The 13,398-nt window shown below is 42.9% G+C and overlaps 3 protein-coding genes across 6 annotated transcripts in view; all 3 read right to left on the reverse strand.

The window, feature by feature from the left end:
* Window positions 1-792: 792 nt before the first annotated feature.
* Window positions 793-3,339, reverse strand: LOC147132075 (glutathione S-transferase A-like). The gene is made up of 6 exons (XM_086013555.1): window positions 3,092-3,339; window positions 2,948-3,013; window positions 2,116-2,221; window positions 1,326-1,441; window positions 1,140-1,225; window positions 793-1,051 (listed from the first exon to the last, which is right to left on the reverse strand). The coding sequence occupies exons 1-6, from the start codon at window positions 3,257-3,259 to the stop codon at window positions 910-912; spliced, it is 684 nt and encodes a 227-aa protein (XP_085869681.1). The 5' UTR covers window positions 3,260-3,339; the 3' UTR covers window positions 793-909.
* A 955-nt stretch (window positions 3,340-4,294) lies between these two features.
* Window positions 4,295-5,938, reverse strand: LOC147132076 (glutathione S-transferase A-like). Its single transcript, XM_086013556.1, has 6 exons — window positions 5,690-5,938; window positions 5,487-5,552; window positions 5,291-5,396; window positions 4,957-5,075; window positions 4,788-4,870; window positions 4,295-4,627 (listed from the first exon to the last, which is right to left on the reverse strand). The coding sequence occupies exons 1-6, from the start codon at window positions 5,855-5,857 to the stop codon at window positions 4,495-4,497; spliced, it is 675 nt and encodes a 224-aa protein (XP_085869682.1). The 5' UTR covers window positions 5,858-5,938; the 3' UTR covers window positions 4,295-4,494.
* A 483-nt stretch (window positions 5,939-6,421) lies between these two features.
* fhod3a (formin homology 2 domain containing 3a) overlaps window positions 6,422-13,398 on the reverse strand; it is a 41,641-nt gene continuing 34,664 nt past the window's right edge. For 2 of the 4 annotated variants that reach the window (XM_086014489.1, XM_086014486.1), the window contains 11 exons: window positions 13,026-13,163; window positions 12,167-12,325; window positions 11,906-12,088; window positions 10,923-11,042; window positions 10,613-10,774; window positions 10,316-10,506; window positions 9,320-9,566; window positions 9,187-9,210; window positions 8,228-8,429; window positions 7,989-8,153; window positions 6,422-7,710 (listed from right to left, as the gene is read on the reverse strand). In XM_086014489.1, the coding sequence (XP_085870615.1) occupies window positions 7,628-7,710; window positions 7,989-8,153; window positions 8,228-8,429; window positions 9,187-9,210; window positions 9,320-9,566; window positions 10,316-10,506; window positions 10,613-10,774; window positions 10,923-11,042; window positions 11,906-12,088; window positions 12,167-12,325; window positions 13,026-13,163 (1,674 nt within the window). In that variant the 3' untranslated portion in view covers window positions 6,422-7,627. The remainder of the gene's footprint in view (window positions 7,711-7,988; window positions 8,154-8,227; window positions 8,430-9,186; window positions 9,211-9,319; window positions 9,567-10,315; window positions 10,507-10,612; window positions 10,775-10,922; window positions 11,043-11,905; window positions 12,089-12,166; window positions 12,326-13,025; window positions 13,164-13,398) is intronic. The other 2 variants (XM_086014488.1, XM_086014487.1) reach the window with 2 other exon arrangements.

Raw genomic sequence — 13,398 nt, forward strand, 5'->3', positions numbered from 1 at the left:
TACGGACGAACGGTAAGCGGAGTCCTGGAAGTTGTCTTGGTGACAGAGGCAGAAGTTGACAGGTGAGGTTATTGCTGCACAGATATAGTGAATAAAAGCTGTGTTTGGTGTGTAATCAGCAAGAGGGAATAACAATTAACTTGTTATTTGACTACCTGTCATGAGAGAAGTAGGTACAGAGTGGATGAGCGGAGCACAACGCCAGACAATGCTCTGGCGTGCCGATAGGTTGTGACGCCCCAAAAGTGGGCATTCCAATCTCTGGTAAAAGTCATCCCAAAAAAAAAAAGTGAAATCACTACAGGGGACTTTTAGTGCTGACACCTATTGCCAATGTGCAGCCCATACCATTTGTTTGGCTGTGAGAATATGTTTTATATTCTCTATCAGTGGTGTTACCAGGATGCCAGGTGTGGGTGGGCAAAAAAGTGCTACAATGCTCAAGTAGGGCGAAATCCAGTGTAGGGCTACTGCACCTTAAAACCTGTTTTGTTTTCTCCTTAATTGAGATAAACTGTTGTTGTGATTTAGGCTAAACAAATAAAAGTTGATTTGATTTTGATTTTGATCTCCCATTCATCAGAACTACATCCAGTTTTCTTTGGGTGGGCAGAGTGTGTCCGTGGGTGGGCACTGCCCACCCTGCTCCCCCTCTGGTAACGCCGCTGTTCTCTATACTGTTCTATTTAACTGGTGTAGTGTCTAACCATGTGTCAATACTCCAATACTCCAGGGCTTTCAACTGTTGAGTACCCTCGATTAACCTTGAAAGACACCAATAACTTATTGCACTTGTATTTGAAAGTGATCTTTTATTGACTTTCAGGTTCACAAAAGCTGCCGCTTCAAGTTAAAAAACTTGTTGAGTAACATGTTTTTCAGGCAGCACAGGTCTAAGCAATGTGGAAACTACTTTGTAGTTGTTTTTTCGATGTCTTTTAAAAGTTCTTTCTTTTCATTCCAGTTAGAAGGCCATGTTTTTTTTATGCTGGGCCGCTCCATCATCATATTGTAATATTGACCCAGTTTAGGGAAACGCTCAGCACACAACCTGGAATATGAATAGAAAAGTGCCGTTTTCATATTTGCGTCGACCGCCACGACTCCATTTTGTAAGATTACGTCTTTGACGCACTTACCCAAAGTGGAAGGCATAGGCAATGTTTGGAAAAACGACTACATCAGCCATGGAAAACGTCTTTCCTGCCAGGAAAGGTCCCATCCGCTGCAAAACAGCAAAGAGGGATTATGGAATAAATTCAACACCCAGATGATGCAAAGGGTCCTCAAGGGTCAAGAATATATATTTTATGCTCATCTTTTACCTTCAAGTATCCCTCCCACAGGCTGAGCTCGAGCCCCACAGCCTTTTTGTTCCTCTCCTTTGCACTCGCGTGCCTCTCCTCTTTTGGAACCATCCAATCGTAATAGATGACATCGCCTGCAAAAAGTAAAAAAATACTTTTCGATATCAGATCAAACCAGAGTGGTGAGTTCTTGTGAGGGTGCGGACACTCATTTCTGCATTTTATTTTAATGTTTTCAACCGTCGCCAATGGCAAACTTTATTTTTTGACTGACTAGAAATGTCATGAATTCATTCCAGCCGCACCCCCCAACCAGATAAAAAAATTGTAACGTATTTTTTAAATGAAAAAAATAGCACTCTAATTGTCAATTATAAAAACATACAGCTATAACATTGTTATATAGATTGTAAAAAATTATGAATGCATTTCTTTGCTTCAATTCAGTGGTGTGTGCTTCTCGGCCACCAGGGGGCAGTATAATACAAAGCGAAAAATTCCTAAAGTGGGCCAAATACCTCATCTTATGATTTGGTTCACTACCTAACATGTGATTCTTGCTTGGATTAACATTATACTTCACTGGCTCCCTGTTAAAGGTTTGTCACGAGCGCATGATGTGTTTCGAACAACCCAAATCTCTCGGGGTTGCCTGCTTGTAATGAGCTTTCCTCATTGTGGCAAAGAAGAGCATGTGCTGACGCCAAGAGCTTTGAACTTCAAAACAAAGGTGATCAAGTGTTAAATCACAAGATGTAACAAAGGGAAGGACAGAAAACTGCAAAATGAGTCTTGATTATTTTCATACCGAGCTTCTGGCCAAGTGCGATGGCCTCGAACAAGCGCTGGTACATCAAGGCCTGTTCGTTAGGGCAGGCTGGGATCAGCTTGGTTCCTTGCTCCTTGAATTTATTCTGTTCCATGTAAAACAAAGTAAAACAAAATCAGCATTTTCTTTTTTTAATGGCCAGTGTTGGCTGCCACGGGCATTGTTGAGAACACTCCCCACTCTTTGGAATGTGTGCTCAAGTTCATCTGAGGACAGTTTCAGTTACTTTTTTCAACCTTGTAAAATAAATACAGAGACGTTAGGGCAGTAAATACAGAGGCAGCATGCGTGACAACAATGACACAACAGAGAAAAGACGGCCCCCACCCATGGCGCCATTTATGTCAACTGTTTGATGTTATCGGCTGGTGAATGTGTTTTTATCTTGTGCGTCTTCAAAAATTCACAGGGATATTTTTAAGAGGTTTTAAAAGCATTGTCTTCTGTTCACTATAAAATAAATAAAAGAGGGAGACTATCTTGTGCACATCGTTATCAAAATTGATAATATAAATAATTAACTGCAAAACCTAATTTTTGTACGTCCTCAATGGAAAAAAAAATTGTAACCAATGTACTTAAAAGTTCTAATCAAGTTAAATGATTTCTGAGTGCACTTTTACTTAGGTAAGGGAGTTGAATAACTACTTATACTTTTATTAGACTTTTTTTTCCCCACACGTAACTGCACTTCCACTTTAGCATGCTCAAGCAGTAATTTCCATTACATTTTATTGCAAGGGTTTGAGGGCATTTAAAAAAAAAAAAAAATAGAATAGAGCTGTGTGAATTTTTCCACCTCTGGCCTTACCTCCAGATATATGCAGGCAGCATAGGACTCATTGACGACTGTTTCCCCATGTTTGAAGGTAGGCAGCTTGAGCAAGAAAATAGTCGACATGAGTTACATAACACGCATCATTGCATTTTTATTTCTCATTGCAAGCGAACTTACTTGCCCCCTGGGGTTAATGTCGAGCACCTCCTTCGACTTGTGCTCCTGCTTTTCAAAGGAGAGAAGTCTGCTGTTGTAGCCTTGTAGCTCTTTCTCCTCCAGGGTGATCATCACCCTCCAGCACGGAGGAGAGCCCATGCCCCAGTACAGTGTCATCTCCTTGGCCATGGTTGGATTTGCAGCGAGGATGGTCTCAAATCTACAACGCGCGTCAAAACTGTGGAGCAGGGGAGTGAGTTGGATTGTGGTGTGGCGTGTTTATATAACAAGCGCGGATGTGGGACGCACTGGGTTTGGTGAGGTGAGTCCGTCCATCAATTGTCACAGTCACGCCCACTCGGCTGATATTGGATTGAAAATTCGCACATTAGTGCGCGCACACGTTAACATTTGAATTTAAATGCACCTTAAACCTCTGGCTTTAGTCAGCCTAATGCGCTTGAGTGAATTATTTTCAACTGTTATGCTTACTCTTTGATGCTTTTTTTTTTTTTTTCCTGTCGCGATGTTTAAACATTTAAAAAAAAAAAAACACTTAATTGGCCTTGCACCCATTGCTTATATTACACGCTATTGACGATCATTATGTCTGTATTGCAGTTGCAAGTCGTGGATTTTCATGAAACGTCAGGATGACTAAGCACTTTTTTTCTTGCATGGCCGCGCTGCAGGTATACCAAGCGCGTGCATGTCTTAAAAAAACAAAACAAAACAAAAACAAACCTTCATAAAGACTGCAGCATACCAATTTCTTTGCACACCTGTTGTTGGATTGCATACAATCTTTGCCCTCCGCACCTCCACAAAAGACAATGTAATCTAAGCACTAAAGAGTATTGCTCATCATGTGATGCGTTTTGTTTCATGGTACATTGCAAACCTTTCATGCGCCTCGTATCAACTTCACCCATTATGGCTTAACCTGATCTGGTATCTACTGTACAAGGTGGATCAGGTTACAGTACTTATTCATTATGCAAGCCCTTTAGCGGCCAATTTCAACGCGTTGGGGATGCAAGCAGCACAACATAAAATATTAGGTCATGCACGTGGCAACATTTGGGATAAAAATCAACAAGTCATCATGACGGTTAACAAAAACCTGTTGTAGCACGCACTGGGCGTGGTTGGTAGATGACGTCATATACCTTTTTGTATGGTCATAGATGCAGAGGTGACTTGCATAAAATAAAAGCAAGGTGATTCATTTAAAGTGCTTAATTTTATTTTTTTTAGTTAAGACTCCAACAAAAATGCCTTTGATTGAAATATTACTGGAAGATCATTACTATTTCCCTTTGAGCCAACAGAAATAACATTTGAATGTCATTCTAATAGAGCAAGCTTTTTTTTTTTTTTTTTAGAAGCATGTGACAGGCTTGCAGATGCTGGTGAAGTGAGCATTAAATGTCTTTGAGTGTGTCTTCTCCCTTGGGGTTCTCCAGCCAGTGAGGAGGCCAGCTGGCTTTAATGCTGGCTCGATCCTTCAGCAGAGCGTAGTACGCAGCCAATTTTGGGTAACGCTCAGCTGTCAAGCTGAAAATATCAAGAAGGGGGGGGGGGGGGCAATAAATGGAGCAAATGAATGACATGATTTTGATTTCAAGAAATGGAGGTAAGCGCCGCTGACCATGGAGATTAAGGGGATCTAGTCTGAGAGTTCATTTGGTCAATGTTTGTGTGTCACCCAACTCACCCGAATCTGAAAAGATTGGCAACAGTTGGGAATACAATCACATCAGCCAATGTGAAGGAAGTTCCGACCAGGTGGGATCCCCCCTGCAAAGACAGGCGAGATGAAGCATGTTTTGACGGAGACAATCAAAGTCATATTATTTTTTAAGTGCAGTATTGTGTATTCCCACCTTTTGCAGGTAACCCTCCCACAACTGCAGCTCCGTGGTAAGGGTTTGGCAGTTTCTCTTCATGGCGGAAGCGTGCCTCTCACCTTCGGGCACGTAATACTCATAGTAGATAACGGCACCTAAAAACAAGGTGGAACAACAAGCAGCTTTGCTAACAAATAACGGACTAATTAAATCCATAGGGAAGCTTTCCAACTGTGTTGTGTCATCACTGTGAGTTCATTTAAGGCTGAGGGAAATTATTGCACATCTGTTGTTAAGTGTGAGAGATTAAAGCAGGTCACAAATACTAATAAAGATGAAAACAGTGCAGCCTTCTTGTTTAATAAATTACCAAGTTTGTCATAAAAGGCGAGTCCCTCAAACATGCGCTGGTACATGAGGGCTTGTTCGGTGGGGCCGTCTGGGATTAGCTTGGTCCCCTGACTCTTAAACTGGCTCTGCAGAAACAAGTCAACAAAGCACGCGTTAAAAAAAAAAACACGCGTCATTAAACGATATACCGACGTTGGTGTGTTCTTTAAACTCACCTCCAGGTAAAAACAGGCTGCGTACGACTCATTCAAGACGTTGTCTCCATGTTTGAAAGATGGAAGCTAAAACAATTTATTAAGCATGTTTACGCATATAAACAACCTGCGGGGGCGGGGCGTGGAATTGATGAGCTGCTCGTTGGATACTGAACATTCCTCAAATTACATTCGCACCAAATCACAGCATGCCCGTTTCTTACCTGTCCTCTGGGGTTTATAGCCAAAACTTCCGGTGACTTGTGTTCCATCTTTTCGAAGGAGAGCAGCTTTTGCTTGTACCCTTGCAGCTTCTTCTCCTCCAGGGCTATCATCACCCTCCAGCACGGAGCTGAGCCGGAGCCCCAAAACAGAGTCATGTTCTCGGCCATGGCGGACTTCTCTTCCAACAAGCAGGGGAGCAACTGGACACGTACGCTTATTTATGGCCTTGATAAGATCCACTTCTTCCTCAATGTTTATTTATTTGCCAGTATAACACCGTTAGATAAGATTCTGACCCCTGGTGGACAAAAATGTTACTAGCACACAAGGATTCAATGGTTGTTGGGATTTTTTTTTTTTAGGTGCATTGCCGCCACCTGCTGGTAAGTGTGGTAAAATTGATAACGTTCAGACGATTGAATATGTATCTTGATGCATGGGGTGTCCCCGAAACCCCTGTGTGATACATTTCAATTGTGGGTTACATTTTAAAGCAGAACAATTGGGTTTGGTTCGATTTGATGCACTGACAACTTTTAAATCACGCCAGATTTTTAGAATTCAAACCTTCTACTCACACAAGACATTTTAAATTTCATTGTGGTTGGTGTAGAAGCTGTGCACTGTATCATAATGAGATGAGCAAATTAAAGTACTTTTGAAAAATGTCCTTCATAAAGTCAAAATGGCACATAACAATAACAATAACAATTTAATTACATGCCAACGCGCCCCACCCACAGTTTTTTATTTTAATTTTATTTTTATTCATGTACAAACAGCATTTCAAGTGTGACAATTGGACTTCATGGTCTTTTATGTGGTGATGTTTCCCAGGTTGTGCAGGGCCTTCATTTCCTTCATCTTGATAACATAGTAAAACAAAAAAAACAACAAAAAAAACAAAACACGCTTTGAAAGCACAGGTAGCGAGGAGTACCGCCATAAAAATAATACTTCCCTCTATACGACCAGATCTACAGTTCTCATTTGTATTTTATCATATATTACAGATTAGTCTCTTCTGTTTGTTTTGCTCCAACTATAATACAACTTTCTACAGATATAAACACAACTTGAACTGCACTACACATGCACACTACTAACACCGATGTAACAGGGCATGTACATGTCATATGCAGTCTTTGCTGCATGTCTTTCAAATACTTTAATAATTGTAAAAAAAACCAAAAAAAAACAATCTTGTCTTTTTACACTTTACAAACAATTCCTCAAAAAAAAAAAAAAAACTCCTTTACTGTAAGAGTGACTTAGTAAAGTGCAAAAAGCTTACAAAATGAGAGTGAGGCTTTCACATAAATACTGAGAACATTTTTTCCCAAACAGAAAAGTTAATTGTCAGCAACATTGAGGAACTGAATGGATAACAGAAGCAGGTCAGTAAAGCAATACAGCGTTGTCCCTTTTTTTTTTTTTTTTTTTGGTAGAAAGGCACACAGCCAATTGAAGACCTTTCGTTGCCGCAAGCAACCGTTTGTACTTATACAAATGTATCATTTCAAGTTTTCTTTTCTTGTGTTTATTTTTGATGTCTTAAGGTACTTTGGAACTGGGTAGAAGTGATCAGTTCATCTTTGGGTCGTAAGTTCACAGCTTAAATAGGAGTAACGGTGACTTAAATAACAGTTGTTCCAATTATCGCTAATGGCAGCATTGCTTTTCCTCCTTGACACGACACCTCCTTTCTTCACCACACTCTCAGGAGGATTGTCTTTGTGCAGCGCTCAAACAAACAAAAACGAAAAACAACACTGACGTCGTCACTCAGACACATCCGGCAAGGTTAGCAGCTGAAAGAAACCCGGAGCTTCTGGTGGTGCAACGAAAACGGTTGTGTAGCAAAGGCAGCCGGCGGGCTGGCGGACAGCGACCACGTTGCAGACGGCGACGAGGACAGACCGCCCGAGGGGCGTGGATTACACCTGCGGCTCGCCGGAATCGGTTAAACCCAACGCCAGCGCTTCTTCTGGGGTCAAACCATTCTTCAGGGTCCGCCTCACTGAAAGGAGAGAAAAAACATGCCATGTATGGAAAGATGTTTTAGCCTTTTTTTTCAAGAACCTACTAGTGTACTGAATTGTCCGTGTAATAGCACGTAAGACAATTCAGCGCACTAGTATAGTGACAATACAATACAACACAATTTTATTTATATAGTGTCTTACTGGAGTCATTTTTTCATAACTGTATGCCTTTCACTGCGATAGAACATGTAACAAACTTCTTGTAATCTGGTAGTGGCGAAATAATTTCTGTCTTGATGCACATGGTTCTTACATGATTTCCGGTTGGCCCTCGACCTCCTTCTCTCGCGCGGTTGCGGTCTACTTCCTGGAGCCTGAGTGGCGGACCTCACGATGCGCTCCATGATTTCATCCGCGGCGTCGTCTCCGCACACCTGAGCGTCTTCTACAGCCGGGGTCCGAGCCCGCATGCTTCCGCCTGCAGAAACGCGTTCTCCAATTGAAATGTCCAAATTCTATTCAATTCGTCCGACCTCACGCAGTCGCCCTCACCTCCCCGTCCTGGTCGCGATCGAGTGCGCGTCCGCAGGCCCGGTACGCCGCCTCCGTCCTTGTCGCCACCGCAGCTTAGGCTCGTTCTCAGCACGGCTTTCATGTGCTCGTGTTCCGCGGCATCCTCTGCGTGGCCAAGACCTTGAGGCCGCTCGCTCTCCCGGCAGCCACTAGGGGCGCTGCTTGAACCATACCGCCCATTCTGAAAGATAGAGGGCATAAGTCAGCTTTAAAGGACAAAGAGATCAGAATATATCACTCCAGTCCTGACGACCTTACACTGGCTACCAGTCAGCTGTAGAATAAATGTAAAATTCTGCTACTGTTCTATAAATCACCCAATGGCTTAGGTTCTAAATACATTAAAGACATGCTGATGGAATATAAACCCAATAGGGTTCTGAGGTCAGCAGACTCCTGCCAATTAGCACAGCCCAGAGTTTAAAGCAAACATGGTGCATCAGCATTTAGCTGTTATGCTGCCAACAGAACTGAAGTTAGCCCCAACTGTAAATGCTTTTAAACTCAGGTTAAAATCAATGCTTCCCCCCACCCCTCATGTATGATTAAAGCCTTTTAGAGCATTTCTATAATCAAATTTTCCAAAATAAAATTCCTGCACTGTAAATTCTTTTAGTCATTTTAGTAAACTCATTTTTGTCTTCTTTTGTCTTGTATGTTGTATTTTGACATTAAATGTTGTATTTCAACTATGTGAAGCACATTGCGTTCCCTTGGGTCTGAAAGGCGGCAAATAAATAAAGCTGCCTTGTAGGGATACAACGATTAATCGAAAATCGATTTAAAACCGTGTCGGCCCGATTAGTCGATTAATCTATTCGATTAATCGAAAATCGGGTTGATTAAATTCACCCAAATGGAGGAATTGAAAGTTACAGGAGGTGATGTCATGCACACACGTCAACGCACATGCAGGAGACGGGCACACGCTTAGGTACCTCACTCTCCTCTTCATCATCAGACTACACGGGGGAAGAAAGAGGGAAAGTCAAAGACCAGCGCAAAGAGGATCAAGGGAGGAATTGGAAGGAGTGGCACTCCATTTCGAAGAAGAAGCGCAGGAAAATGAACCTGAGTGTGTGGCGATGAGCCCATGTTGCCGTGACAACTCACTGTCGCGTCGACGTCCAGAATCATCTTGCCCCGCGTCTTGTTGCGCTCGCGGTGGTCGGCGCGTTTCTGTTTCTGCTGCAGCACGCGATCTCGGGTGGTGCGGTACTCCAGAGCGAACTCGCTGAGGATCTTACTGAACCGGTGCACGCTGACGTCTCTCGCGCTGTACACCGGTTGGCCCAGAAACAACAGGAATGAATGGAACCTGGTAGGAAGAGAAGGAGAGAACACAAAGTTCGTTCATATTCTTTTCAGATTTTACAATAGAATGTATATAATAGCGTTAATATTCTAGTCTATTCATATTTAATCATTTTCTATTGCAATCGCGGTATGCGTCACTGAGCACTATTCACTCTTCACCAGCTATTTGCTGAAATGTCAGATGGTGCCACAAGAGGCCGCCAAAGCTGAGCCAAGGTAGGAATTGTTACAGACGAAACACAAAACCTCCTGTCTGCCAGATTTTCAGATTGGCAGATTTCCCTTTGAGATGTTGAGAACGTGGAAGGATACTCATGTTCAGTCTGTCTGTAAAATAATGCCTACCTTTGTTGTGACTGAGAAGTCACCTGACCATAATTTGTCTGGTTTGCTGGGAAAATCTTGAAGCGTAACACCTGCTATCTACATGGTTTTGCGTTACAGCCATCGGGTCGAGGAATTATGTTGAAGTGAAACATCACAATTTAGAGACAAGCTTTGTGTTTTGGTCTGGGTTATTAGTGCAGATGCATACTTCTGGTACATGATTTTTTTAATCAAATCATCTGTAAAATATTTATTTTGAAGGGTAATGTAAAATTTGTTTCAACTGGTTTGAATAATGATTTGTAGTATATTAATGTGCTGCATTCTAAATATAGGCAAATATGACCATTTTTAGGGAGGAATCAGTTCTTGCAGTTTCTGGCTACTTAAAACAATAAACAAACATATTGCGAGCAGCGCCACCTATTGATGATCCTGCGGTGGACGATTTTGAGGATGATGATTCTCTCCGCGCAGTCTTTGAGGAAGTCTGACATCTTCTGCTTGAGCTGCGGTTTCATCTCGTGCTTGGCGATCACCTTCAGGTGGTCCCACGACGCTTTGCAGCGGCGCTCCATCTGACCCAGGTTCTCCTGCAGCAGGTCGAAATCCACCTGCCGTCAAAAAGCAAAATGATCATTTAACTGCAAACAAATGTGACGTGCCAAGTTATATATACATACTGTAAACATATAGATGACGTGATTATCAAAGGCCAACCTTTGCGGAACGTGTGATGGCTCCGATTTCCGAGTAGAGGTCGGTGCTTTGAGGGAAGTTCTCCACCACCACGGAGCAGGCGTGATGTAGCAAAGACTGTTTATGGACCGTGTCCTTTACTTCTGGCACCTTCTGCAAGTATGTCAGCTCGAACCCTTTAGCCTGGACATATGTGGACACATACAGTATATGATTTATTTGTTTCGACAAAATGACATGCATCTAAAATGATCAGCACACGCCTATAAGTAGTGCCGAAAAAAAAAAAATCATTCCAGAAACGGCACCGGTCTCAAGGATCGCGACTCACGTTGGTTCCGTTGAGGAAATTTCCGATGGCGAGCAATGTGGAGAGAATGTAGCGGAGAGTCTTGTTCTTCTCTAGTTGTTCCATTCCCTCCTTTAGATCCTGCAGTGGCTCAGCTACTTCCTGCAGGAGAAAAAAATAAGACGCACACACTTGTATTATTTAGTGCTAACACAAACAATGCGTTACCCCGCTCCCAAGAAAATCAGTTGGCCTTTGTTAGAAATACGGGCCTCAAAGGAAATATAAAAGAGGACTGCATCCTGTGAGAAGCGCAATATTTTACAACAGGACATGAAAAGCGGGTTTCATTCTGAAGATTTTGACTTTGAACTCTGTATGGGTGCAATGTGATGCGCCGGAGGACGACCGCTAATAAGCTCGGTGAGGTAACCGCGTTGATGTTTTTTGCCCGTGTTGGCACAACACAGATGCAGCGCACATTTGGATGATGGATGGACAACAGTATTGAGACAGGGGGGGGAATTTAGTAAGTGTGAATTGAATTCTTCTGGAAAGCCTTTCCATGAGATTCTGGACCGTGCCTTTGTACTTATAAAATGTATTCCATGTTACTTATAACCTCATATCATGTGTTTTGGTAAGTGGATAAGACCTAGTTCCTTTCTCTTTCCCTCTGATATTGTATGATCACTTTCCTGTGAGACAGAGCAAGATATCGGTTGTTGGGGGGGCAGTTGCGTGAGGCAGATGCTAACTTCTTGTTCATGTTATGACCCCACCTTAGGAGAAAGAGACAGACAGAACCAATCCCCCTCCCTGAAAAATTCCACTATTCGCTAAGCTACGTTGAAGAGGGGAGGAGCATCATTTAGTGAGGCCATAGCCTTGACTAATAGAAAAAAAAAGTGCCCTGTTGTGGCATCTATGGCAATCACAAACCTTTTTGCGTGGCTTCAATTACTTGTTTTTGCGATTTGTGTCAAACCATATCTTGCTAAACTAACGGATTGTCATAGACAGACCTTTTCAGTTGCCTCATAGTCCATCTTGAAGGCCCACAACTGAAGTCGGGCGGAGAGCTCGCTGATGGAGGACAAAGTGAGCAGGAACTGCTCGGCTGAGCCCAGAGGGGTGTCGGGATTGGCCAGTTGAGCCTCCTGGATCTTCTGCTTCTCCTCATCCGTGGGGATCATGGTGAGAATTTTCTGTTTGGTTGGCATAAACGAGAGAGGGAGACAACATTTGATGCCAGGTTACGTTTATTGAAATCCTTGCGTTCGTACCTCAATGCCTTCCTTGTTGAGCGCGTATTCGTCGAAGTTGAGGATTGCCGTCTTGATGGTGCGAGGGGGAGGCAGAACGGTCAGCCCGATATTGATGGCGTTGCTCCTTTTAGAATCCAGTACGATGATCTCCTGACGCTTGCCGTCCGCCGCCGTTTTCTAAGAGACGCAAACACAGCGAGAGAGTCGCCGCTGGGTCTCGTTTGTCTCCCACCATGCCCCACTTTTCTCAAACCGTGTGGTCCACTTTACGGGCTTTTAAAGATTTAAAGATCACCACGCTGGTTATATTGTCTGCAGCTGTGGGGGACTATAAGTTCAGTTCAAGGTAAGGATACTTCATTGGGTACAGAATGCGGCGAGGCACAAGAAGTCTGTTGACGTAACAATGTAGTGATGATTGTGGTTGTGGATTGCAATGGCGGGGAAGATTATACTGAGGTGTTTGTCATATTTTGACAATCCAATTCAGCTGATTTGGTTCACATTTTGCACATTATGGATGATCCGCTGTAGCTGAAAATGACGGAAAACAAGCAAGTTATGTGTTTGGTCTGTGGAGTGACTTGTTTATAAGAGCCACATCTACAGCTTTGAAGACATGGTGGTCCTTGACGTCGAGGATCCCCACGGCGACTGACATCTTAACAAGACCGAGACTATTGTAGCTCCAGTTGTTTTATTAAGAGTTTGCGTCGAACTCGGCTGTAAGTCTTTGGAAACTCAGTAAACTCAAAGCGCGTGAGCTCAGCTCCTCTTGTTTCGAGTTGTTTGATCTGGATCAGAACTCACACGACCTGGCTTAACCTTAACTATATTGGAAGAACTAAGAGAGCCACTGAGAGACTCTGGGAATTACCTTTGTCACAGGCATTTCTTTTGACTTTGACTCAAACAGATGTTCCAGATTGGCTGTGTCTAATTTCACTGAATCCAGTTTGAACCAAACGGAGTTGCCGTTTCTCTTGTAGTCCCTGCTTGGCAATTCTGGACGCACCTGAACACAGAGTCAAGATGCCACAAGTTAGCACTTCAACAAACGTTTTATTTACTTGTATTTTTTTTGGTCTGTCAGATGCAAAAACGTGAGGCTGTTATAGGCAACAACCAAGCAAAGAAGGAATGAACAGCCCTCATATGGGCATGGCAAGCACCAAACCAGAAGATGTACGTTTCAATGTATCACACTCTAAAAACAGATGGGTTAAAAATCACACAATTTTTTGGTCAAA

The sequence above is a fragment of the Filicampus tigris genome, chromosome 18 (genome assembly GCF_054856515.1).
Source record: "Filicampus tigris isolate MCC_2025a chromosome 18, RoL_Ftig_1.0, whole genome shotgun sequence".
Lineage (NCBI taxonomy): Eukaryota > Metazoa > Chordata > Actinopteri > Syngnathiformes > Syngnathidae > Filicampus > Filicampus tigris.